Consider the following 27,307-nt stretch of genomic DNA (forward strand, 5'->3'; position numbering starts at 1 on the left):
AAAAGATCAAACGCAAAATTTTGTTCTCTAAAGAAATAACAGTGGCCAGTAAATACATGAAAAATTTTTAGTCTCATTTGTTATCAATGAATCTCTCTCTCTCTCTCCTTCTCTTTCTTTCTTTCTCTCTCTCTGTCAAATCTGCAAATATTTTAAAAAGGTAATAGAGATAAAACTCAATTTTGGTGACGGTACATTGGTAGATTTTCTCATAATCTACCAGTGGGAATACAGGTAGATGCAGCTTTTTGGAAAAGCAATTTGATAGTATACAACAAGAACCTTAAAAATTCACACCTTTCTTTCTGATCAATAACTCCTAACCACAAACAGTTTCTGAGAAAATAGAATATCGTAGTTTGGGATAAAAATATATGTTTAAGGATGCTTGTTAAGCATTATTTGTAATGACATAAATTTGGAAATCATCTAAATTCCCAACAATAGGCAATAGTCAATACAATTTGATGCAATGGAATGCAGTACTTTATTTTAGCAGCAGGTTTAATGATATGGAAAAAGACCTTTACAGTAAGTGAAAAATAGCAGGACATACACTGTATGAGATAACTTCCCCATTTCTTTAAAATATAGTTGTACTGAAAAAAAGACTAAAAGGAAACAAACCAGCCAGGTTAACATTTGCTATTCCTGGACTGCCGGATTACCAGTAATCTCATTTTTCTTCTTCCTATTAGGTTGAATCATATGAAACTGCCAATATTCTACTGTTCTGGGCTCTCAAAAACAGCAACTTCATATGGTGCAAACTAATACTTTTCTGATTTTTTCCTTAGTGTGTATGGTTAACCTGTCTTTCAGAATCAGGAAAATGATTTGAAGGCATTTACATGAGGATAGGATACTCACTATGAGTAGGATGACCGTAAATTTCATTATAAAGTCCTTTCACGTATATTATTGCGTAAGTTTTTCTTCTAGCGAAAGCAACTTATAACACTATGTTCCACAAAAGCATATAAAATATAGTATTTTTATTTGGAATCCATAGGGATGAGTAGAAGTATCTTAGGAAATGAATATTAATTGAGCAACGAGCAGGATTAAGGAGGGCGTTACAGGGACAAATCTGGTCCCAGGTTCCTCCTCCCTTTTTCCTGTTGTTTTATTCCTTCCTGTCTCCTTCTCCTTCCTTCCCTTCTCTCTTTCTTTGGCTTCCTTACCATTCACCTCTTCCTTCCTCCTCCTTCTTACTTGATTTTTTGCTCTAGTTTTTAGTTCTTTTTGCACTTAATTCTTTCGATCTTTGCAATGTATTGTTTTAGTAAGAGGCACGAGTTTTTATTCCATGTGTGAGGATTGGTTTTATTTGGTTTCGGGGGTAAAATGTTATCAGAATTGAAGTTCCTTCCACAAATTCCATTTTCTTCTGGGTGCTAGGGAACAGCATGAGATAGAATCAGCGTGCCAGGGGTAAACGTGCGAGCCCAGAGCATCCTGCCTGCTTTACCGAGAGACACCACGTGGTCCTTGACCTTAAGTTTTGTGCCCTTCAGAAACATGGTACAGGGATCTATTTACTTTTTCCCTCCTAGCTACCCTGGGTTCTGTGCATTTGAATTAAACAGATAGGAATTAGCGGTGACCTTGGAAGACAGTGCAGCAGCTAAATTAAGGCCAGTATGGTACAGCAGCTAAACTGAGGCCAGGTGGAAATGAGGCCATGGTCTTGGATTTAGTAGGACTCGACCTAAATACCCGGGCTAACAAACAGTGGACCAGGAAACTAGTATTTCCCTTTCTGTTTAAAATGCAAGAGACATAGGTAAATTCCTGGTGAAAAAAATTGCTGGGGCCAATTCAGTTACTTAACAAAAGACATTTTAGAAAAGAATTCCTGACTTCTCCTTTTGCTAAGACTGGCAATAACAAAACACGCTTTATTGAACTAGGCTTCAATCTAGCTTGGGAACTCCTGTGTTCCTTCTTGATAAATATTTATTATTTGGATCTACACAGGAGGACAATTTTGCTAACATAAAAGACAGGAATTTGGCAAAGCACAGCGTTGATGCCAAAGAGTGTGAAAGCTGAGAGCTGTTTATTATCTCTTTTCCTGACGTTAGGTCCTACACTCTCCAGGCCCTTTCAGAGTTCACAGAGGGATTCTGGTTTCTGGGTTGCTGTAACTGACACCGCATCTCCTCTGATAGGCAACCAAGGCAGCACGGGCCGGAAGCACAGCGGGCTGGCTCCCTGCCATTAACCCTGGCGGTCTCAAGCCCAAGAGAAAGCGGCTTATCTCTAATGTGTGGACATCGGTATGTTTCATCTCTACGTCACTTACGTCATTTCCTTTGGCAAGTGAGCCAGAAGTCTTGATTCTCGAAGCATGCCGATCGTAGATCGCCAGTGGTGATTCTCCAGCACAGACATATTCTAGAAAGAAAGAAAATTAAAACTATAAATGGGGGAGAAGCCAGATACCGATCTCTCTCACTGAACACAGCTCCGTGGAGGCCAGTGTTTTCCCTCTGGCCAGTTGGTACCTGATGACATAGAGGCAGAGCAGAAATACAAAATAAAACAACCGCAGGCCTATTCTCAAGGCTATAATAATAGTGTGTGTGTGGGTCAAGGCCCCGCTGACCTTCCACCAGAGGGCTGAATGCGGGTCTATTTCTAGCAGCCGCAGTCCTGTCTCTGTCTGGTTTTGAAAGCGCATTCAGGTAACAGTGTAGAAGAAAGAAAGTGAGGCAGTAACAGTAGGTAGTAATGGATACCGTAGGGCTATGTGCATAATATAATCCCAAATCACACTACTCAACAGAGCAGAGGCAGGCCTCACAACCTCTGGTGTGATATGCGCCCCAGTCAATGCAGTCTTGTTTTGGTGGCTTTGTGGTGATTTATTATTGTGGATACTAAAGTCTGAGAACCACTGTCAGTAATCTTCGTGATCAGTATATCGGCACTTAGCCCATTAGGTCTGGGTTTGAATCTACAGTTGCTTCCTTGTTCAACTATCTTGATATTTCTTCCTTTGTGGAAACCTCTACTACATCCAATCTCTCCTTTGACCTTAAGTATGCTGCCTGTCTGAACATTAGCTAACCATTTAAATAATGAATATTTCTTACAACCTATTGTGTTTTGTTCTATATTAGCAAACATTATGGCCTTACCACTGACTTCATTTACAGAGAACAGAACTCTTCTAGTCCCCAAGAAATCTTTTCCCTTTATTTTCTTATTTATTTATTCATTCTCCATTTTGTTTCAAGAGGTGTTATAAACTTACAAAAAATACGGGAAGATAGCATTTATTAAAAGTGAGGCTAAATTGTCAAGGCATGGAAGCAACCTAAGTTTCCATCAACAGATGAATGGACAAAGAAGATGTGTATATACATACATATATATGTGGTGTATATATATACACACACACACACACACACACACACACACACACACACACACACACAATGGAATACTACTCAGCCACAGAAAATAATGAAATTGTGCCATTTTCAGCAACATGGATGGACTTGGAGGGCATTATGCTAAGTGAAATTAGTCAGACAGAGAAAGACAAGGACAGAGATATCACTTATATGTGGAATCTAAAAAAAAATACAACAAACTGGTGAATAAAACGAAAAAGAAACAGACTCACAGATGTAGAGAATAAACTAGTGGTTACCAATGGGGAGAGGGAAGCGGGGAGGGGAAATGTAAGGGAAAGGGATTAAGAGGTACAAACTATTATGTCTAAAATAAGCTACAAGATATATTGTACAGCACAGAGAATACAGCCAATATTTTGTAATTGGCTATACTGGAGTATAACCTTTAAAAACTGTGAATCACTATAGTGTACACCTGTAACATACAATATTGTATATCAACTATACTTAAGTTGAAAGAAGTAGGGGGCAATTGTGTGATTCTGCTTATATGAGGTACCTGAAATAGTCAGATTCAGATTCATGGAGACAGAAACAATGGAAGTTCCCAGGGGAGCTGAGTGAATAGGGAGTTATTGGGTTGGCCAAAAGGTTCGTTCGGGTTGTTCCACACCATCTTCCGGACAAACCCGAACGAATATTTTGGCCAACACAACATTGTTTTGTGGGTACAGAGTTTCCGCTTTGCAAGATGAATTCTACAGCTTGATTGGGGTGATGATTGCACAACAGTGCGAATGTACTTAGTACACTGAATTGTACACTGAAAAAGGGCTAAGATGGTAAATTTTATATTATGTGTATTTTGCCACAATTTAAAAAAAGTGAGAGGGGCTTCCCTGGTGGCGCAGCGGTTGAGAGTCCGCCTGCCGATGCAGGGGACACGGGTTCGTGCCCCGGTCCGGGAAGATCCCACATGCCGCGGAGCGGCTGGGCCCGTGAACCATGGCCACTGAGCCGGCGCGGCCGGAGCCTGTGCTCCGCAACGGGAGAGGCAACAACAGTGAGAGGCCCACGTACCGCAAAAAAATATAAAAAAAAAAAGTGAGAGGAAAGAAGGAAGGAAAATAATATGGAGACTGATGGAGCCAGGACAGACACTGAAAATTACTCCATCATTATGCAGCCCCACTCTTCTTGCCACTATATCTGTGCCATCCGTGTAATGCTCAACTTCTTCAGCAAATGGGAAAAGAGAATTCTTTTCTCACCCCAGGAGTGACACAATCTAGGGTCTATTAGGAAAAAACAAGTTCAAGAAAACTGCAACTATTCTTGGTTCTAAAACCAGGTCATGATTTCTCCCCAGGACTTTGTAGAATGAGTTTCACGAGGTGGAGTCTTATTCCAACTCTCTGTACAGGCTGCTCTATTGCCATTCATTTCTCTTTGCCAAGGAGTCATTATTCCTTATGCACCACTTGACCAGGTTTGAACCTGTGATGAGATTTTGTTACTTTTATCAACCAGTCTATTATCTCCTTTTGGGCATGAGCTACACACAGCAAAAGACAATGTTTATGAGAAATAACATACTAGACTAATTTGTTTTGATTGTAAAGATTTATGAGAGCAGAGAGTGATAGGTTAGTGTGATGTAACAGATGTTCTATCCCTGCTGTGACATTTAATTCAGTCACTCATGAGCATTCACTTGCAAGACTAATTCAAGTGGATGTGACATGAGTGCCCTCACGTGAGTTTTTCAAGGGGCCAGAAAACTGTAACAAGACCTAATGATAAATGACGCCATATCCCTGTTGAGTGGAACAAAAGCGTCTGGAGAATTGTCTTAAGCATTGTTATTTATGCCAGCCTGACTTAACATCTTCATTAATAATCTTCCTGAAGACAGAATAAACGGATACTTGGGAAATTTGCTGGTGAAACCATATTTGGAGGTTAGCACCAGAAAAATGGGGGGAAATGGAGGGGGCCTGGACGCTGGTACAGAGTAAAAGAAAATAGCATACGCGTTACAAACACAACCTCTCATGGAGCTGTCATTATAAAGGAAGTATGTTTTGGCCAGAATTGCGTTGGAGGTAGGGGTACTCCACTGGATGCAGAAGAAGAAAATAAGAGAAGTTTAGGGAGGGGGGATTAACATTTCTGAAGCACCCACTGTGTGCCAGGCCCTTTACATGATCTCACTGAATTCTCACATAACTGTCTACTGTTTTAATCATTAACTCACAGCAAATGAAACCCCAGGTTTCTCTGACAGGCCACATAGCTTAGTCAGTAACTGAGAAAGGCCTTCAACCCAGGTCTGCCAGGCGTCAAGACCTAAGCTTTGCACACCTCCACTTGCTGTCTCCTAAGAATTACCTCTGTTCACCCACATCCAAACATTCAGAGGCCTGACATTTATAAACTGATGAACGCCTACAGTTATACTTAATTTTCCCCCAAGTCATCTATAGTTGCTGCTTTAAAAGTCAATGGTTGATTGTTTTAATTAGATGTTAGTTTCTGAATCCACACTGGAATCTTTGCACATACCTCCAAATTTGGTGTCACTTCAAAAAATCTTGTAGTTTGAGTGTGTTATGAGTTGAGGAGATTTAGATTGTCTTGGGGGAGAATTCATCCTTCAGCCACTCTCGACCCTCACATCTGAACAGTCTCTGAGTTCTGTTGGTTCTTCCATCATGGCGTCTCTTATACCCATCCCTTCCTTTCACTGAAGTGACCATATTTTAGTGCTTTATTATCCTTAATTATCCTTCCTTCTATTCATCCTCCCTACAACTTCCAGAATGTGACTTGTTTATTTGACAAAATTTTTTACCATCTCCCTAATCATTGGTTGAAATATAAACTAATATTTTTTTGAACACCTCCTAATATGCCAGGTGCCATGGCAGGCACTGGGGGTCTAAAGGTGAATAAGACAAAATTGCGGCCCTCAAGGAGCTCACCTAACTTCAATATGATTGTGCCATCTGCCTTCTCCCATGCCCTGCTGCAAACTCTACCTTGGTGTCCTATCAGATAAATTAAGCTTAACTCCTTAGCTTGGCATTCAGTGCTCCCTAAAAATTGTCCCAACTATCATTCTGTTCCTATATGTTTGAGATAATTGAATACCTTTACCTTTCCTTTCCTACAAAGGTCTTATAGTCCAAATAAATGACACCATATTAATAAAACTATAACTTATTATTTACATTATTAAATTATTAATACATGAAAATGTCCTTTCCTTTTGCCACTTTCATGCCTTTCAAGGTAGTTTATGTTCCTCAAACTCCTCTATGTTTCCTTATCAAACTAAAACCTGTCTTCCAAAGTCCAATTCAAACACTCCATCCACAAAGCCACCTGGAATGAGTCCAGTTAGAGGCGAACTTGCTCTCCTCTGAGTCCTATAGCTCTTCTTCTCGGCATTCCTCAAGTCCTGAGGCCAGTTGGTCTCGGTCCCATTGATGTGTGTGACCGTTGTGTATGTACTTCCTGTTCTTCTTACTAGATTATAAACTGTATGTGAGCAGGAACCCTGCCTCGTTCCTTTTGTATCCACTCAACTGTGTGCCTTGCACAGAGAAAGTGCTTTCTATTAATTTGCTAAGTATATAACTGAACAAATTACTTGATTTCATTCAGCAAACATATTGGACACTTACTATGTTCCAGGCACTGTAATATGTGCTTGGAATATATCAGTGAACAAAAGAGACAAAGAACTAGAGGTAGCAGGGATAGAGAGAGATAGATAATAAACAATAAGCACAAGAAATACTTTGGGAAAAAAAGTATAGCATCCAGAAGATAGCAAATGCATGGAAAGAAGGAAAAGTAGAGCAGAATAATGGGGATTTGAGAGTCTTTGGAGGGGTGGGATGGGGAAGGTAAAGTAGTCAGGGTAAGAGGTGAGATGAGAGCGAAGACTTGAAGGTAGGAGGGAGCTCACCATGCTGATGAGGGAAGACTGTTCCAGAAAAAACAGCTGAAGTAAAGGCCCCCAAAGGGGAGCAAACAGCTGTGAGGTCCATGTGCAGCGAGGGAAGAGAAGTATGGGTACAAGGAGTTAGAGAGGTAATTCGATACCAGATCATGTGAGGTCTTCCGGCCATTGTAAGGATTCTGATATTTACTCTGAGAGAAATAAGGATCCACTGCGGAAGTTTGGGAGGAATGAAATTATATGGCTTAACTGTAAGTAAGATCACTTTGGTTGCTATGTTGAAAGTAGACTTTGGTAGGGGATAAGGGTAGAAATAGGTGTAGAAGGTGGGGGGAGAGGGCAGTTATCCAGGCAAAAGCTGATAAAGGCTTGGACGAGGAAAGTGGAGGTGGTGAGATGGTTGATTTCTGGATCTGCTAGGATGGCTCAGTGTTTAGAGGAGTCTCATCATTGTCCAGAATAAAGATAACATTTCCGAGTCTCCTTTAGAGCTAAGTGGAATCATCAGGCTAAATTCTGACCTATTAAATGTAAGCAGAAATGTTGTGTGGGATTTTAAGGAAAGTTGTTTAAAGGGAACTGTTTCATCGGGGAGAGGCTTCTTTTGCTTTATCCCTTCCTTCCCTCTCACTGTCTGGAATGCAGCAGGAATGGCTAGAGCTCCAGCAGCTAGCTGGGCAATGAGGACAAGTGTCATACCCCAGTGATAGCAGATTGAAGAACTGAAAGGATCTTGGGTCACTCATTCTTAATTTTGTGAAGCCACCACGCCTGCCCTGGACTGCCAGTATCCAAACTTCTTTTATAAAGGATAGAAACAAACTTCTACCCTTGTTTAAGTCACTAACACACCACATTATTTAAAGTTGCTTTATTATCTTCCATATCATCCCCAAAGAGTTGATAAAAAGACCTTTTCAATGTCTTAATCTAGAATAATGCTTGGTTTTTGCATAAGAATCTTAATAAAGAATTTTATAACTAAAAAAGAGTGAGGTGAAATCACCTTAGTAAAGTCTGAAATGCACGCGTGGGCTCACGCGCATCTGCGCGAGGGCACGCACACACAAACACACACTTCTTATTTCTGAGATCAAACATTGCCATCTACTAGGAAAGACTTTCCTGGTTCTCCAAACAGAACTGACAGCTCCCTCTTCTAGCTCCCCATTCCCAACCCAAGCTTCTATCCTACTGTCCAAAACACCTTATAACAACTTTGTTCACTGGCCTTGCTCCTACATATAAGTAATTTTCATATGTTTTGTTCATTTACTCTTAAAATAGTCTTGAAAAATTATGGTCTCCCTATGCTTTTAAAAATTGATATCTAAAATCACAAATTTCTATGGTAACAAAAGATGTAATAATGTCTTGCATTTTTGTGAATATTGGTGTTTTAATATAAAATCATTATATAACTCTTTTATGCATTAAATGTATCTAAGGGAATCAAAATACCAATGGCATTTAATACCTATTAATCACATGTTTAAGAAAACACATGAATAATTTATTTTTTAAGTCAAAAATTTTAAATTGATTTTTTCCCTCTAGAACTTACATTTCCATTCTATTTCCCCATAGAATTTTATTTTAATGCAATATATTTTGATGTGTGAAATTCTTTCATCATCACCCTATCATATCTCTCTGAAACAAAAATAAGTATTGATATATAAATTGAATCTTTAATTTAACAAATTTACTTAACATCAGGCTCTAAGTAGTAAATATTTTTCCAGCTTGGGTTTACAATGCAATTGCTATTGGTAACTAATTGATGAAAATACACGTATACTGCAAATTTGGAAAACATTATGCCTAAGAATAAAAATGTTTTGCGACTTCCCTGGCGGCGCAGTGGTTAAGAATCTGCCTGCCAATGCAGGAGACACGGGTTCAAGCCCAGGTCTGGGAAGATCCCACATGGCGCAGAGCAACTAAGCCCGTGTGCCACAACTACTGAGCCTGAGCTCTAGAGCCCGCGCACCACAACTACTGAAGCCCGTGTGCCTAGAACCCGTGCTCCACAACAAGAGAAGCCATCGTAATGCACACCGCAATGAACAGTAGTCAGAAATAAATAAATAAATAAAAAGAATAAAAATGTTCTGACAATGCATTTATTCATGAGATGGCTGGGAGCATTATAGTACCTCAGTTATAGGAGATTTCCTTGAATATTTTTAGTTGTTCCTTTGGTATTTTTTCACACTGGGGCAATATACAATATTAGTGCAGTTGGAGCAAGATGCAATACGCACAATGGATAAGAGATATGTCTTTCTTTTGTACGGTGGGAACAGGGTAACTGTGAAAGAGGAGTGGAAAGTAGAACTGGCTTGACTGTCCTGCAAGCACATTCCAGGTAGTTCAGTCTGAGGAGGTGAAAATGAATTCTGTTAGCACTATTCATGCCTGTGTACTCCTGGGAAAGTCTTCGCGTATCCCCACGGGCACACATGCCTGGTTTGAAGCTGCTGCCATACATGATTGCCATTGAGAACAAGGAGCATATCTTATTCATCTTTGTGCACCAGTATGTGGCACAGTGCCATCTAAATAAATATTTGTTGAATGGATACTAAGTCATTAACCTCCAAACCCCCAAAGTTCCGTAACTGCAAAAGTTTAAGTAATTGTATAAGTAACAGAGTCCTGTTAATTTTTTAGTCAATAGCTGATAAAAGCCAGACTTGGAATCTCCTGCTGTGAAATCCTTAGACTCAGGTAAAAGTCAAAGAGCTTTTACAATTATTATAGCAATGGGCTCTCTCACTGTTCGCTCACAGATGACCAGGATCAGGTAAACGACTCCAGAAATAACATATATCAGAGAGCATTTGTCAGTTGCAAGGTAAACAAATAGGAAGATCATTATAAAGAATTTTCCACGATGCTTCTCAGTCTTCATGGTGTACTCTTGATGTAGGGAAGTAATAATGCAATAATTAGCACAAGTACCTACTAAGTGGACAGTACGGGGATGTGCTTTCTCGTCTGTGTGCTGCTGTCTTTCAGATTTCCCCTCTGGGTCCCTGTGTGTGCTCACTGTGGCCAATATTCCTCATTTTTCAGTGTTCCTCAGGTTCTGTCTTTCTTGCTGCATGGGTCCAAACTGTGCGTCCATCCGTCTCTCCATCCATCTATCCATCCACTTACTCATCCAGCAAACGTCCCAGCACCCAACGAATATTCACTAAACGTGAGGACTGTGCCAGAGGCTGAGGATACAGCAGCGGACGAGGTAGATGCCTAGAAGCTTGCAGGCCATGGGGGATATGGACGTCTAATCAGGAAATGGCAGTTTAGAGCGGTAAACGCCGTGACAGGGGAAGTAAGAGAGGGCTGTGAAATCATATAGCGGGGGCATGGAAGATGGATTTTTAAAGAAAAAGAAGGCTTTCAGGAGGAAGATCTGTCCAAGTTGGGATCAAAAGGATGAGTAAGTTAGAGAGGAGTCCGGGAATGCAGGCAGTACAGAAACTAGAGCACTGCCATGGTTACATTTCATTAAAACAGGCGGAAGGAAGAAGAGCACGTGTGTGAAGACCTGGAGCGTGAGGGACACTTTATACCTTCCCTCCCTGTTTTATTTATTTTTTAATCATTAGAAATGATCACTTTCAAACATACTACATATTTCACTTATTTTCTGATTCCCCTAGTAGAAAGCAGGGATTTCTACTTGTTTTGTTTATCTTCTGTACTGCCAGCACTTGGCACATATGTCGGCTCTGGGATTCTGAAAGCGGTTCAGACTGGATGATGCATAGAGCCTGGGAGAGTAACGGTGGGAAGTGGAACTGGAAAGCGCAGTGAGGGTCAGATCATAACGAGGCTTGTAAACTGGGTTAGGATATTTGGACTTAACCCTGAGGGCAATGGGATTTTAAGCGGGCATCTAAGTGTCACAGTTGAGTTTCAGGAAACTCATTCTGGCTGCACAGTGGCGGAAGGGTTGGAGACAGGCAAGGCTGAGTGTAGATGACAGGATGAAAGATGATGGTGCCCTGCTCTAGGGGAGGATCTGGCATGAGCAGGCTGGGAGGTACTGGTATTTCATAGGCAATGGCCAAATTACCTTTGTCTTTCTTAAGAGGAAGGTGGCTCTGCTCCTACAGACTCACTGGCTTTCACAGCAGCTCAAAGACCAATATCAGCAAAAGGTAGATTGAAACAAAGGAGATGCTCATCAGAAATGCTCATGGAGATCTGAACATAGGATGAGATGATATTGCTTTAATAGCCATTTAAATCCCAGCACTGTTTTGGAATCCCACAGTAGGTACAACATCCCTCTACTTTCAGAAGCAGCAGCTCAGCAATCTCACATCATTCCAATGAGAATGTGTTCTAGTGTCACACACTCTTCATACCTGTAGTTTTATTAATAAGAATAATCTTCACTGTAAAGTTGAGAGAGTAAGCATCCACCTTTGTGGCAACAAAACCTACCAGAATTTATTTTGAACAAAATAAAACTCTTCAAATCGCTACTGCAAAACCTTTATTTCCCCTTTTATCTGAATAATCAAGTATTTTCCACCCTAAGAAAAAAACAATCTCTTTGTTCTAGAATAACAACACATCTGGCATTTAATAAACCACCAACACAGGTTTTCAAGTTAAACCGAGAGTCTCTTTGTCAAAGAGAATCTGGCAGAGCAGATTTGCTATCATACAGAGCAGCTTTAAACTGTTGTTGTTTTTTTCTATTTACTGGACACTTTCTTTGATTAAAATACTTAGAATGACGTTGATAAACTGAGTCTGGTGTACAACAAGACTCAGAGTCAATTATACCTTTTAAACCAGTGGAGGCAGGAAGAAAAACAACAACAGGAACATAGTCTGTGTTTTCATTTTTAATTGCTCACGAAACCGGGAGGCAAGACTCCAGAAGATAATGAAGTCACTGAGTTCTTCCCTAACAAGCCCAGTGGTCTCCTTGGTAACGCTGCAAGGGCCCCAGCCCAGGAGGTCTCAGAGGAACAGAAGCTCCTTGAGTCCTAAACAAGAGCTTGGCCCTTGAAGAAACTATAGCACTGCCATGTTTACTGCCTGTTGGAAGATGTCTTTCTCTTGTTTGATCTGCATCTGCCGAAGACACTGCTCTCACAGGGAGCCCGAACATTGATTGCTGTCCACGGGGCGGGCCTGTGTTCAGATCAGGGCCATGGATGTGCCACATGCCAGCTACCTCACTATGAACAGTGGAAACTTTATGAAACAGAAACTCAAATTTGAACCTCCTTTTTACAATTTTCACTCCACTTTCCAAAAACACCTTTCATGAGACAGAAATCATGAGGTTACATATAATCTTTGCAATTGCTTGTTTGAGTAGAGGTTATAGGACCATATGGAAGGAACATGTCTTCTGGCTCTAACTTCATATTTATGGTGCAGAGTCATTAAGAATAAAAAGTGGTTAAAAATGCTGGCCTCTTCTAAGTGCTTGTGATAAGTGACCAAGAAAAATGATTATAAACTTCTGCAAGACAAATAGAGAATGTAATAAATACAATGTTTCATGGAACAACTAATTATTAATTATTTTATTCATTAGGTTGTTCTGTCACTGGTTAATATGTAGTTGGACTCTATCAAAAGGAATTAACTTTTTTATATGGTTTATTACAAGGTATTGAATATCGTTCCCTGTGCTATACAGTAGGTCCTTGTTGTTTATCTGTTTTATATATAATAGTTTGTATCTGCTAATCCCAAACTCCTAATTTATCTGTTCCCCCCGGTTCCTCTTTGGTAACCATAAGTTTGTTTTCTATGTCTGTGAGTCTGTTTCTGTTTTGTAAATAAGTTCATTTGTATCATATTCTAGATTTTAAATTGAACTGAAAGCAATTCCTTTTGCAATTGTAATAAGCAATATCATGTCTGATTTAACGGTTACTTTGCAAAACTGCTGAACCCGCATGTTGGAGGATTGGAGGGTGGAGGGACAGAAAATAAATTCTCAGCTGTATCTCTCACATCCTGTTAGGTACACTCAGTCCACCACGGACACCTGGACTGCTTCCAGTCTGATGAGAGTGGTGCCAGGTGGAAATGCCTTTATGGTCTTCATGTTGAACTTGGGTTGGCAGTTCAGCTAGTGAGTCTGGCCCAGACAGAGGACAATGGGAGAGAGCCCTTTAACTTGGCCTTCACTCCAGCTGCCCTGGCCCTCTCTTTATCTCAGGGCAGAAGCACGGGCTGGGTCTTATGCAATGATCTTCTTATTTATTAGAACTAAAAGAGCACAGCCAACAAAAGGAGGGAGAGGAAGCCCTCTTCCATTTTATCTCATTTATAGTAAGTCTGGATTGTACAAAGTCACGCACAGGGTGTTCTCAAAGCCCCATAATTCCTGGCACATCTTCTTGGCTATTCTCGACCAAATGTGTGTTCATGTGCATGTACAGTTTTTGTATATATATATATGTATATATATACACACACACACACATATATTACACAATATATGTATATGTATTGTGTAATATATATGTATATATACGATGTGTATATATATTTTTTCACTCATTATCACAGTTCTTAATATATTCTGGATCTATAACTCATTTTAAAATATAAGTCATGGATCCTCTCCCTAGAAAAATGTGTAAAGGTACGTCGTCTGAAAATCTGCATATAGTTTCCTGAAAGCTTATTTATGTCTCAACCAACAGGCCCTTGGTAGGCTAAAAGGCTGTATTTCCAAAGATTTTAAAGTATCATGTGTTGTTAATGATCTTGCTGAGTTGATATTTTATGTAACACAATTTTTTTTTCTTGAAATTGAAAACCTAAAGAGTTATGCCAGTTCTTCACTGACAATGTGAAATGATTTTCTGACCCAGATCACATTCTGTACAGCTAATCTACAGTGTCTACAAAAGGGAGAATATACACTTCATCATAACATGCCCAAGTCATTGAACAGAGAGCAGGGGCCATTCATGACAGGACTATATTCAGCTCAAGGACACAGAAATAGTCCATTGGCAGTTACTCTGGAGTTGTGGGTTTTCATCCCCAAAGTACACCAGTTTATGCTGCCTTTGGTGTCACACTCTCTGCCCTGCTACTCAAAATGTTACTCACACTTCAAGGCCCAGTTTATATTACTCTCCCTCCATGAGGTTGATTTTTGTTTTAATTTTTTTTATTTCCAGAAACCATCTGCAGAATCAATTTCTCTTTCGCCTCTGTCTTCCCATCACATTTTGTTTGTAGCTAACTACCGTAGAGCACTTAGCAAAGGCTCTCCTACCTTAAGCTATTGATACATGTCTGTAACCCTCCTGTCTCCCTCACTGCGATAGGAGAACCTGGAGGAGAGCTCTTACTTTCCTGCACATCACAGGTGATCAATATGAATTTTAGAGGCAGTATGTGTGGTGCTTAGGCACATTTGGCTCTGGAAATAAAAGTCTTGAGTTCTAATTCCACCTCTGCCATTAATTAGCTGTTTATTTTCAGGAAAACCCACTTGGATTTCCTAATAACAATTTTCCTCTTTCTGGAAAATAGGTATGATGATAGTACCCACCTAACTGGGCTATTGTGAAGATTAAATAATATAATAGATAAAATCACTTAGCCCAGTGTTTGAATCATAGTAAGTGTTGAATAAAGGTTAGTTATACAATTCATTGAACTGAATTTTAAAGGGAATTTTCTTTATCTTTTTGGAGCTCCTTCATATAGTTAATAAGAACGGTATATAGCCAGATGTAAAAGCCATCATATATATATTTTTGGACAAAATTAAAATCTCATATTATTTTTAGGTCCTCTTAACAATTTTTACTTTAATATGTAAAGTCCCAAGTTGGCTGATAAAATTTCATCTTTTATACTAGCCAGCTCTAGGATATTGGAAGTATCTTTATGACATTAAGTGATGCTGGTTTGCCCTCAACACTGTTCCTAAAACTTAGAGACATGGATCTCTAGCCTCCAAGAGAGCCTAAGACCATTTGAGCAGGGGACTGATGAAGACAGTCTCTTGAATGTGGTTTTTGAGTCCTATATGCCAACTTCTGTCTAGTCATTATGAAGAGGATCCTTCTCTTTCCTATCGAGCATCAGGCCAGACAATTCAGATGGATAAATTCACTGCTAGAAAAAAAAAATAGCTCACTTTATTGTTGTAACATCTTTGGATACAAAGAACAGCATTGGGAAATTTTGTCTTCAGGGGCTTTAAAAAAAAGTTGTTTCTAGGTATGTATACAGAGCTATCCATGCGTATCTTTGGCTATAACTCCTCTAAACTTTTTCAAACTGGGATTAAGTTTTCTTGGATTTTGCACATATTGAGCATCTGAGTTTGAAGCAGTGTCCAAGGGCTGGGATTATATTTTATTTATCTTTGTACTCCTAGATCCTAGTATATCATCTGATGCATGCAATCAATAGTTGCTAGTTCAAAATATACAAGACTGTATGTTGTGTTGAAAAGGCTGCAGAATTTGGTTGTATAGGAATGTTTATTTTTAACAAAGAGATTAAATATTATCAAAAATTATCTGTACTTCTAAAGTTTGAGTAAGGAATCCATTTATTTGAGAACATTTTTAGTATATGAACAAGTAATTGCAGTATCTTTCTTTTGAGAATCAATTTTTGTTAATTAGCAGTGAGTAGTTAATGAAATTCTACATTCTTGGTTTTTACATCTTTAACATCTGGCATATTTCTTTCTGACTTTCTGTCTAAATGTGCATTCATTACGTGTTTTATATACACTACATGTCAAAGCACAGCTTTATGATCCTTATTTTCATGTACAAATCAGTCAGTAGCAGCACATACTCTCTTAAACTCCATTGATGTGATCTATTTGATGATAAGAAATTAGAATTAGGTAAGCATTTACATTATATGGAAGTAGATCAAGTAGCCAGTCTTGTTGCTTGATTTTCTTTATTTAATTAAAGACATTTGAAAAGTCAGAATTGAAATATGACAGGAATAGAAAATCTATTTGGGAGCTCTCAGTTCAGTCATTCATTTTTTTTCCCCTGGTCAAATTTTTAATGTTTTCCCCAAGCAATAAATTTAGCTTCTGCGACTGTTTAGAAAGTTTAGTTTTCATTTTATTTGTTTAGTTTTCAGCTCATCATCAAAAGTTTTTCTAAATTATGTCACCCTGTCCCCTCTTTATGGTCATTTCTATCCCAGCTCCAGGTGCTGGCTGACAGACCAAGAGAGCCGAGTGCTGAATTATGTCCCAGGGGATCCATAAACCTTGGAATGACAATTCCTACCTGGACCAAAAGCTAATCAACTGGATGGAAAAAAGCTCTGTTTCATGTTTCAGTTGTACTTTATCCTCAAGCTGCACTGTTTTGTATAACGCAACTGTTTTACGGGAATCCTTTAGAAATTCTTCCCATACTGAATTTTTTCAAAAGATGCACTAAAATTGAGATCAATGACTCCTTTGAATGCAATGATTTTGTTAATGACAACCAAAGGTCTCCCCCAAACCATGTTGAAAATTCTGGGAATAATTCATTTATGATATAGGGTTATAATATCTGAAGTAATATCATAGATAAGAGTTCTTTGGGCCAATCTACTCGTGCTGTTGAACAATTTTATAACAACAAAGTACGCCTATTGTCTTCGATAACATACCTCTGACTCAGAGGCCAAAATGTTCAGAAATGGCCCTGGAGAATATAGCCAATATTTTATAATAACTTATAAATGAAGTATAATCTGTAAAATCTTTGAATCACTATATTGTATACCTGAGACTAGCATAATATTGTAAGTCAATTATACTTCAATAAAAAAATAAAAACATGATTAAAATAGAAATGGCCCTAGAGACGTAAATCTGAATTAGGATTGCACCTGGTAGTATCATTTATAGAAGTTCTACGAGGACTGGCTTCAACTGGCCATTCTATATTAGATGGTTCCTATGGAGACAGACAGTCTCAGACCATGAGACAGTAGACTCAGGAATCCTGTTTGACTTAGAACAATTTCAAACCTGCTTCAGAGCAAATTGAATTCCTTGGATATCCTTGTAAACCAATTTAATCTTCCCTGGGGGACACTCTGAACCTATTTCAAACCCATGCTCTTTGGCTGTGGTCATCATTGAGGCTGACCCTGAATGAAGGCTATCTCCAAGGGTGAGATTCAGGCTACAGCACTGGGCCTAAAGCAGTTAATCATATTGTATCATGTTGGCTCCCTTACCTGATATAGGTTGGCAAGGTGGTGGTTTGTTTTGATCAAAAATGGCTGGTTTACCCCTGGATGGTCAACATCGTGGGCTGCGGCAGCCAGCAGTCCAAGCATGATGTCCAGAGGTGTGAGGGAGCTGGCGAGCTGTTAAAGAATTGAATGGGAAGATTGACTGGTGTGTTTCCAAAAATAGGTTAGCATTTGTTTTGGCTAAATCGCACTGAATGAATCATCACAGTATCGTTCAGGCCTTTCATCCAGACCTTAACCTTCTGAAGCTGTCAATAAGGTAATAAAACCATGGAATCGCAGGAATAAAGAAAGGGCTGTGAGGAAAGGAATTAAGCAACTCAAATTGTGTAGCTCATCCAGGTGGCCTCCCCTTCCTGCTGCTACTGTCTTGTTTTGTTGTTGTAGTAGTATTACCTGTTGGCAACACTGCTCTATAGTGGGCGGGGAGAAGGCAGAGTCTAAAATAAGCCTTGCTCCTAGGAAAGCTGTAAGTGAAGGAAAAAGCTGAAGCCAAAGCGATGGAAAAAAATCCCTTGTGTATTTCAACCATCCAATATATCATTGCCACTTCTTCGAATATGAAATCCACAGTGGGCTGAATTGCAAAATTTGCATATTTCTTCAATGTGTAATAAATAAAGTGGGGGAATGTGTGAGAATCTGTCTTTTTTTTTTGGCTAGCTAGGAAAACAAGCAGGAAAATGGGAATCTAGTGTTAGCTTTAAATACACAACTGTGCAATCTATACAATTTTCAAATTACTTAGGGATTAAATAACAAAACCTTTAATGTCTTTGGGATATTTTATAAGGATGAGGCATACCCAGTTTTGTCTTGGGAATGCCTATCTGGCATCTGTATATTTAGTGGTTGATGTTAAAACTGATTGAACTAAACAGAGTCTTGGACTGAGATATCATTTTCCTTGGATATCCAGGGTTGGATAACCCTGAAAAAACCTCATCCTGTATGTTTTAACAGCTAGGTTTTATATGGCTAAGAAATGCCTAGGTTTTAAGTAACGAGCATTACTATAATGTTTTAAATTTTGGATTAATATTTTGCATCTAGGCATATTTTTAAAGAGGTTTTTGATGCTCACAATTTCTCTTGGGCCTGAATCAGGATGCCTAAGTAGGAAATGCAGCTGAGTCTTGAGGAGTTATAATTCTATTTGTTGATCAAAAACCACGAGGTGGGAGACTTCCTAGAAAAGTTCAGTTCTGGTACTGTTTGTGGCAAAGGTTCAAGGCAAAAGCAGCTAACTTTTGTGATGGTTGAAGGTATCTAGGACGTAGATTGTCATAGAGAGGGTTGTTTTCATCCTAATGCAGCCTTGAAAATATATAAATTATGAAACAGAACCTCTGAAAACTTACATCCTCTTTCATGACTATTATACAGTTTTCAGAGCTGATACTGAAACCTTAATATAAGCAATATGTATTCATGCTATAAATTGGCCCATAACCCAGTCGCTCTGATATGTCAGGTGATCTGGGACCCGGCAGGTAGTTTACATGGCATTTCCAGATGGCCGAGGAGGCAGCGGGTCTTGCCTTACCTTTGGCTCCTTTAGGTAGCAGTGCATGGCCTGGGTGACGTCGGCTGCGTGAACAGCATTGTGATAAGGGTTTTGGCTGTGGTAATCTTCTTGAACCATGACTAGGAGGTAAACAGATAACTCAATCAGCTAAAAACAAAACACAAAGGACATACTAGCTCAGACTTATTGAGGGTCCCTTTTGCTTAAAAATAACAGTGTCTCCAAAATGTGCAGCCTGGGGATGCTTTAGAAATGGACACGATTTGCCAGCTTGGCAGTTCTACTGGGTTGATTTCAGTGGAGAAGGAGGGGGAGGGAAGAGGGAAGAAAGGCTAAAAGGATTTGTGAGGCCCTTGGGATTCCTTACCACCTTCATAAATCACCCCTCTCTGGCATTCATGAAGGCTCTCATTCATTGGAAAAATAAATATGTAGGAAAAGGGCAACTTTATTTCACACTATAGTTTAACTATTTAAGTTTGCTGCCATTTAAGAATAATGTGTCAATAAAAGAGGTTTCCTTTTAAAGAGACCTACTCTCATCCAAAGGTTGCTTTATCACTTAAGTAACAAATACTGACCAAAGCAAATCTGGGGATTCTTCAGGCAGAAATTCATAGATCCAGCTGAGGAATCCTTGGATTTATTTCTATCTTATTCAGATTAAATGATCATCTTTCTTGCCCTTCCAATCTAGGGACCGGAGTGTTCTTGGAACCAAATAGAGACACAAGGAAGGCACTTTGAATTTGCTATTTACAGAAGCTACTTGCCTGCTTCAGCTAATAACTAAGGCAATGTCTAGGATGCAATATATTCAGTGTGTATAGAATGTCCTGGCTTTCAAGTGTGGCTTTGTTCTCTCAGCCCAGCTATGACTCTGGCTCTGGATTCCAGTGTTATTTCTGTCATTGAATCTTTGCCTTTTCCCCATGTACTCTGGGTGCATACACATGTCCAAAGTATCTGTGCTCTCCCTCTTTAGACAAATCAAGATTATTTGGCTCTATTCATGGCCATTACTTTGCTCAATCAATCTGAACACAATTAGCTTGAGGTTATCTGTGTTTCTGGAATGAGCCATGCTCTGGCTTGTTTCCAGTATTTCTGTTGTGCCACATGTACCTTTTAATCAGCAGGTTTATTTGACTATTATATGAACCCTGGCTCTATTACTTATCTGTATTGGGCAAGTTACTTAACCGAAAGTTTCCTCCCTTTCCTTCTCTATAAAATAGGGATAACAACAGCTCTGATCTCAAAGAGGTGCTGTAAGGATTAGATGTGTTAATATATGCAAGTTCTTAGAAGACTTTCCAGCATATGTAAACACTATATAAGCCTGGTGGTTGCTGCTACTGTTGTTATCACCATCACCGTTATTTTATCCTTGATGCGTCAAGTCAGCTTCCAAATGCAAAGCACTGCCATGTGCCAAATGAAAGAAGCCAGGAACACACTACGAGGCAGAGGAAAGTCATTTGGTGACTAAAAAAGTGCCCCGGATAATTCACTGGAAGATAAATAAGAATATGCATGAAGTCAAATGAGATCTGGGGCTGCTTCTTGATGAGGAGAGATGGTGGAGTTGAGTGGGAAGACGGTAGGCTTTCAAATCAGACAGACCTGGGCTTGGACTGCAGCTCTGCCAATTATATGTTGTTGACCTTGAGCAAGTTACAAAACCTCTTTGTACTTCTCCTTACTTATGGGCCAAATGGTGATAATGGCCAACTTGCAGGGTTGTTGAAGCTGTTGTTCAAAATAACATACCAAAAGCCCCCTGCATACAGTGGGTGCTACACACATGGTAGTTCTTATCATTAAAAAAAAGCCTGTTGAATATTTCAACAACTCATATCCAGAGTGGCATTATTTGAGGAATATTTTCTGGGATTTTGTTCATACGTGAGCAGATCAGTAACTTCTGTGACAGTTATTTGCTCTTGAAGGTTGTCTTTACATAGCCTTTATCTCTTTTAAACATAACTAATCAGGTAAGCATTTTTTCCAGTGATTTAAATAAGTAAACTTATTTTAAAATTAAGATGAGATAATTGAAGACTAATATGAGGTCTTCATCCACCAGGCTATGGCTCTTGCCAATTTATGTTAAAGAACATTGTAGACTGCCATTTTTCAGGGGCAAGGGGGTAGAAATAAGGATAAAAGGACTTACCTAAAAACCTGTGTAAGGTCACCATATCTAACTTGAAGTGGTGAATGAGCCCATGGGCGTTGAAGAGGTGGCACAGCAGTGTTACCAGGCTGTTTCCTATAGGGGAACAGCCACCTGTTTTAATCCATTTTCATCACCATTAAAATATCAAGACTAGCAATAGGATTCAAAGTTTCTGTAATGAAAGTTCTCTGATAGGATCATTTCTTTTCCCCTTTAGATTTAAAATTATTCAAGTATAAAGATATTATTACTATGATCTGATCCCATATTTTCTCTTATTGTACAAGTAAAATTAACTCAGACCTTCTCCCTATACTAAAGGCAATGAAAACATTAAGAGTTAAAAGGAGTCTGCCTACTGCAGTATCAGGGACACATACACGTGTGTGTGTGTGTGTGTGTGTGTGTGTGTGTATGTGTGTGTGTTTGTATGGTTACTTTTTTAAAGACATAGTTTAATGGTCACTTGAAATGTGTCTTAAGTTGCTTCCAATTGACTCTTACATTTACAGGGGTATCTAAGCCACCACAGTGCCTATTCTTCTTTTGGAAAATCATCGAAGATGAAATTTGACTGTGAGATATTTTATAACTCAAGCCAGCAGAGGTGCAAAATTGAAGCTACAATAACTTGTAAGCATTCAAGAAATACTGTTCATTAGAGATAAGGATTTTAAATATTAAAAGCATTATAAAGTTTATGAAAGACTTTGAAATGTACCAAGAAGATGACTGGCTGTCTTAATTGGAAAACTAGGTGTTGCCCAAGCACACTCTTCCAGGGTACCTGGTTCTATGTGTTTCTGTAGCTTTCATCATCTTTGAGCTATTTCACAACAAAGTTGTAAATAACTGATATTATTGCAGATGATTCTTGGCTGTATACATGCAAATGAAATTAGTGAGGTGGAAATACAATTGATTTCCCCCTCCCAGTTTCTCACCTATTTACAAATTCATTTTGGCATTTCTTACTGCTTTTATATGTATGGCTCTTTGAATGTTCCTTTCAACTAGCTGTGACATTTCACTGGATCTCTAATTAATTGAGTTTAATAAAATCATTGATGTGATCACTTCATATCTTTGTGAGAGTCGTGATTATACTCTCTTTTTAACAAATACCATTGAACAAATTCTTTTGTTCATGGTTAATTTCATATACTGGTCCCCATCTCTCAATTGATTTGAGCAAAGCGAAATGCAAGATTATGAGATACAGCCCTGTATGGTCTAGTTATCTTTTCACAGTGTAAAGCTCAGTTTCATGGTCTTAGGCCGTATCTCTCTCCACTGTGTGGTGTTTGTCAAGAAACAGAATGATGAGAAAACCATCTGTAATGACTTAAAACACAAGCCTGTAGATGATAGGACATGTGACGGTCAGCATTAAACGTGACGTCTTTCATTGGCTCCCCTATTATCAGCATTCGTTTAATGGGCAGATGAAAATATTATAGGATTTTGTTGTTTTCTTAAGGGAAGCCTCTATAGGCACAAAAATTTAAAAAGTGGAAACAATAGGAAGGTCTACTTTTCCCTTCAGCTGCAGCCTAAGTGTTTACACTCTATCCTCAGGAGTTGTTTTCTTCTCATGATGCCAAACATATCTGAACAATACCTGTAATGGGGCAGACTCGCTCACTTAATAAAAGTGCAAAACCATTGGCCCAGTAAGAGTCAGGACTGATCAGATGTGTTTTTATGTTTCTAGTTTTCATTGACTCACAACAAACTCCTTCCTTTTGCATGTGGCCAAAGTATTCTGCAAGGAAGGAGTCTAATCTGTGGTTTCTAAATTGCTTTGGAAACAGCAAGACCAGAAGGAAACTGTCTTAAGATTTGAGGTCCAAATTCAACCCTTCTTCTTCATTTGAACTAATTTTCCTTTGCCCTGGTCCTTCTTGAGTGGCTGTAGATTTATGAATGTGGGAAAAGAAAGAAAAAAGAATAACAGTGTTTAAAAATGTATTTTGTTTTTCACAAAATTAATCCCACTTTAATGGTGTGTACTTTAGTGAGAATTCTTTTGGGTGACTTACCATTTGTCAAGCGATCAAACAAGAAAATGTCAAAATCCCACATTCCCACTTTGGAGAGCATATGCTGAAAAGACAAACAAAAGCCAGCACTCTCATGAATCATATCGGAGACTCAAATATTTACTTTGAGACATCGTGAATTAAACAATTAAACAGTTGAAAATAGCATACTACTATCTATGTACAACTGGTTTGTAGTAAGACAAATCTTACTCTGCAGCCTAATAACAACAGTGTTAAAGGGACAGGCTCCGGAATCAGACCGCCACATCCTTTGTTGGCTGCATCGCTTACTGGCTGTGATACCTTGGGCAAGTTCCTTAACTCTCTGTACCTCGGTTTCCTAATTTGAAAAATGTAGCTGATAATACTATTGCTTCAGAGGGTTGTTGTGAAGATTAAATAAGGTAAAACATGTAAAAGTGCTTAGAGCGGTGCGAGTACATAGTAAGCACACGATAGATACCTTTTAAAATTGTAGTTCCGTTAAGTCTCTATATCACAAACTACTATGCACTTAGGGGAGGAGGTTTACAGTGAACTTAAAAAAAAGAAACCTAGATGACTGATGGGCACACTACTCTGCTCAATGTGGAGGCAATGTGAAATTAACCCCTGTAACAGACAGGAAACTGAAGTGTGGGCAATTGAAAATATTGGGTACTTTAAAGACCTACTGTTCAATGTAGACTTACTGTGCTATTTTTCTTTTTAATAATACCCCCCGATTGGAATTAGATGGTGTTAACTCTCAGACACAAAGTTGCAGTTACTGATTCTATCCTCACTGTAGCTCCTGCGACTGCTTTCCTCTCCTCTCACAGGCCCTGCTTCCCGTAAGGACCAGCTCACTCTCCTCTACCTGCCCTTGAATGGCCTCCCTGTGTCTTTTGATAAAATCCAACGGCCTCATCATGGCACACAAAGCCCTTCAGAACAGCATCAGAAAAATGAAGGGATAGTAGGTTTTTGGTGAAGTCTAGTTTGAGTGAGTTTTTATCCAAAAGTCACACAATTCTAAAGGCGGAGCCAAAATTTGATCTCTGATCCTGAGCTCTGGTCTGTTGTTCTTTCTACATCTCACCGTTGTCTTTCTTGAGAGGTCCCCACAGAGAGTGCTCTGTCATGGACGCTCCAGCACTGGGAGCTTAGCCTTGCTTTCTCCTCCTCTCACCAAATGAAACAACCAACCAACCAACCATTCACTCAATCTCAGACCTTGGGCTGTTAGAAGGAGTGATATTTGCTTTCTTTTTGTAGATCTAATGTGGGGAATTATTTCTTCTAACATTACTTGCTACTTATTTCTTAATAGTATATACCATTAGAATGTATTTCTTAATTGCATATAGACAGCATAATATTCCTTATCATAGGAACTATAAGCTATTACCTTTGACTTCTGTTTAAACTGAGGTGGTTTATTCCTGAAATTTAAATTCCTTTGGGAGTTTGGGCTAGAGATAACCTTTGAACTTTTTTTTAGATTGTCACACATTAGATTTCTACCCTCTGTTGGATCAATGCATTGCAAAAATAGTTGTCAAATTAGTAAAATTTTTTGAATAAATTAAAAATTATAAAAAAGACAGTGCACTGTATTGATAGCCTAAAGTGGAATTAAGAGTTGGTAATTACTGGGTTAATTTCAGGGTAGCTATTATGGTGAGATAATTCAACGGGTTAAAAAATTCATTCCTTCACTGGTAATCGGCCAGTCCAAAACTTCATTTTATTTAGTGTTGTGCAAATGTGTTTTGCACATTTATAAAAATCAAAATAGCTAGCATGTGCTAGGCATGAGTATATTAAGCATGCAAACATGCTTTGCCTTGTTTAATCCTTGTACCACCCCTATGAGGTGAGCGTTTCTATTACTTCACTTTATATTTAAGGAAAAAGTCCAGATGTGTTGAATAACTGTCCAGAGGCACGGAGCTCTTCAGTGACAGAAGTAAAGACTCAAACCTAGGTGCTATTGGGGGGTGGGGGTGGGAGGGATGGGGAGTAGAGGGGGGCACATGCTCTCAGCCACTGGCCTGGTATGAGGCGACAGAGGGGTAACTAGCTCACCCTTGCTTGTCCAAGGTAGTCTTCATCCAGCAGGTGGAGCGGGGCTTGCGGTATAATTCCACGAAGCAGCCTTGATGCATGGAAGTATCTTTGAAAGCTTAACAGTCTTTTCACCTTTTTCTTGGTGCCAATTTCCCCTGAGTGTGTTGTATCTGTGGAAAGTAATCAAATTCAGAAGTTATATATTTAAAAAGCCCCATTTTTCTCCACTATGTAAAACTACAATGTACTATATAAAGGAGAGAAATCCAAGAGATGCTCTCCAGTGCTTTCTTAATACAGACCATTTAACCCTGCATTTGCAATTTTTCTAGAAAAAATGATATTTCGTATATGTTACATTCATTAAAATGAGATATTTCTGACTAATTTTGGAAGACATGAAATACATGAATTAAAAACTTCATTTTCTTATGAATGATGCTGGTAAACATAGTGAGTGAATTCACATACTTCTGCATGCATTTAAGGAACAGTTATGCTTTTTTTCCTGCTATACTGGAGCTGAGGTTCCAAAATTTAGAACACGTTCTCATCCTATCCTCTCTCTAGTCTGATGAAATCCTTCACCGGAATTAGAAGAGCTGAGAATACACTAGCTTAGACATGAGGAGATCTTTCCTAATGTCCCAGGAACATCAGCGGTAAAGGAATTAAAAATCTCAGCGCAAGAGTGACTAGATTGCCATGACATGAGGCAGAGTGGGTGTTTATTTCTTGATGGAGTATATTCTCTTTTACTGGTGGCCATAAAAATCTGATCCTGTCAGTACAGATATTTTAATACTCCTGTCACATGTGCCTTTTAAAACTTGACTGTTGATTGTCCAGAAATACCCCAAGCACATTATTTGAATGTCTGTCAAGGTATATCTCATCTCAGCTGAAATTCTATGAATCACTCAGCCACATAAGTGAATTCTGCTGCCAATTTTAGATCTGGAGTCAACTGAACAGTCCTAGTAGGAAAACGTACAGTTCATATACAAAGAAATTTTGGGTTCTCTCGTGCCTCCTCCCATGTCCCCTTTTCCTTTATAGAACTCAAAATCACAGTGGATATTAGAAGCCCAGGAATCAATGGGCAAGGGTCTCCTTAGCAATGTGGCACTCCCCAAGGGCAGGGAGTGACCAAACTCAGTTCGTTACTTGGATTAATTATGCACGCAAGGACTTAATTCAGGGCAGACAACACCTACTACTTTCTGAAAATGCCACCTTATTAAAATTCTTTTTATTTTAAAATGGTTCTAGATTTCATGTGTGGGGAGATGTAAACAAAAACATTAGGAGATAAGAGGCGTAAACTGAAGTTGGCTGCTTAGGCTCACATCAATATTAAAAATGGCATATATAGACTCAATTCTACTGATGGCTTCTCACTCATTTCTATTTGTTTATCAAGTTAAGGTACAGGATAAAGTGGTTCATTCATTAAAAAAAATGTTTTGAGGGGGGTTAAGAATCTGCCTGCTAATGCAGGGGACATGGGTTTGATCTCTGGTCCAGGAAGATCCCACAGGCCACAGAGCAACTAAGCCCGTGCGCCACAACTACTGAGCCTGTGTTCAAGAGCCCCTGAGCCACAACTACTGAAGCCCGCGTGCCTAGAGCCCATGCTCTGCAATAAGAGAAGCCACCGCAATGAGAAGCCCGTGCATGACAACGAAGACTAGCCCCCGCTCGCTGCAACGAGAGAAAGCCCGTGCACAGCAAGGAAGACCCAATGCAGCCAAAAAAAAAAAATGTTTGAGGGAATTCCCTGATGGTCCAGTGGTTAGGACTCGGCACTTTCACTGCTGGGGCCCGGGTTCAAACCCTTGTCGGGGAACTAAGATCCTGAAGCCGCTTGCCATGGCCCAAAAAAAAAAAAAGTTTTGAGTGCTACTAAGG

General features: G+C 39.2%; 1 protein-coding gene across 5 annotated transcripts in view; it reads right to left on the reverse strand.

Annotated features, from left to right (window-relative positions):
- PDE7B (phosphodiesterase 7B) overlaps window positions 1–27,307 on the reverse strand; it is a 151,639-nt gene that overhangs the window by 20,636 nt on the left and 103,696 nt on the right. For all 5 annotated transcript variants that reach the window (XM_060167781.1, XM_060167782.1, XM_060167780.1 and 2 more), the window contains exons 3-8: window positions 25,415–25,566; window positions 23,342–23,405; window positions 21,297–21,392; window positions 19,136–19,236; window positions 17,572–17,703; window positions 2,309–2,400 (exon numbers count right to left, since the gene is read on the reverse strand). In XM_060167781.1, coding sequence (XP_060023764.1) covers window positions 2,309–2,400; window positions 17,572–17,703; window positions 19,136–19,236; window positions 21,297–21,392; window positions 23,342–23,405; window positions 25,415–25,566 — 637 coding nt within the window. The remainder of the gene's footprint in view (window positions 1–2,308; window positions 2,401–17,571; window positions 17,704–19,135; window positions 19,237–21,296; window positions 21,393–23,341; window positions 23,406–25,414; window positions 25,567–27,307) is intronic.

Source organism: Lagenorhynchus albirostris, chromosome 12 (genome assembly GCF_949774975.1).
Source record: "Lagenorhynchus albirostris chromosome 12, mLagAlb1.1, whole genome shotgun sequence".
Lineage (NCBI taxonomy): Eukaryota > Metazoa > Chordata > Mammalia > Artiodactyla > Delphinidae > Lagenorhynchus > Lagenorhynchus albirostris.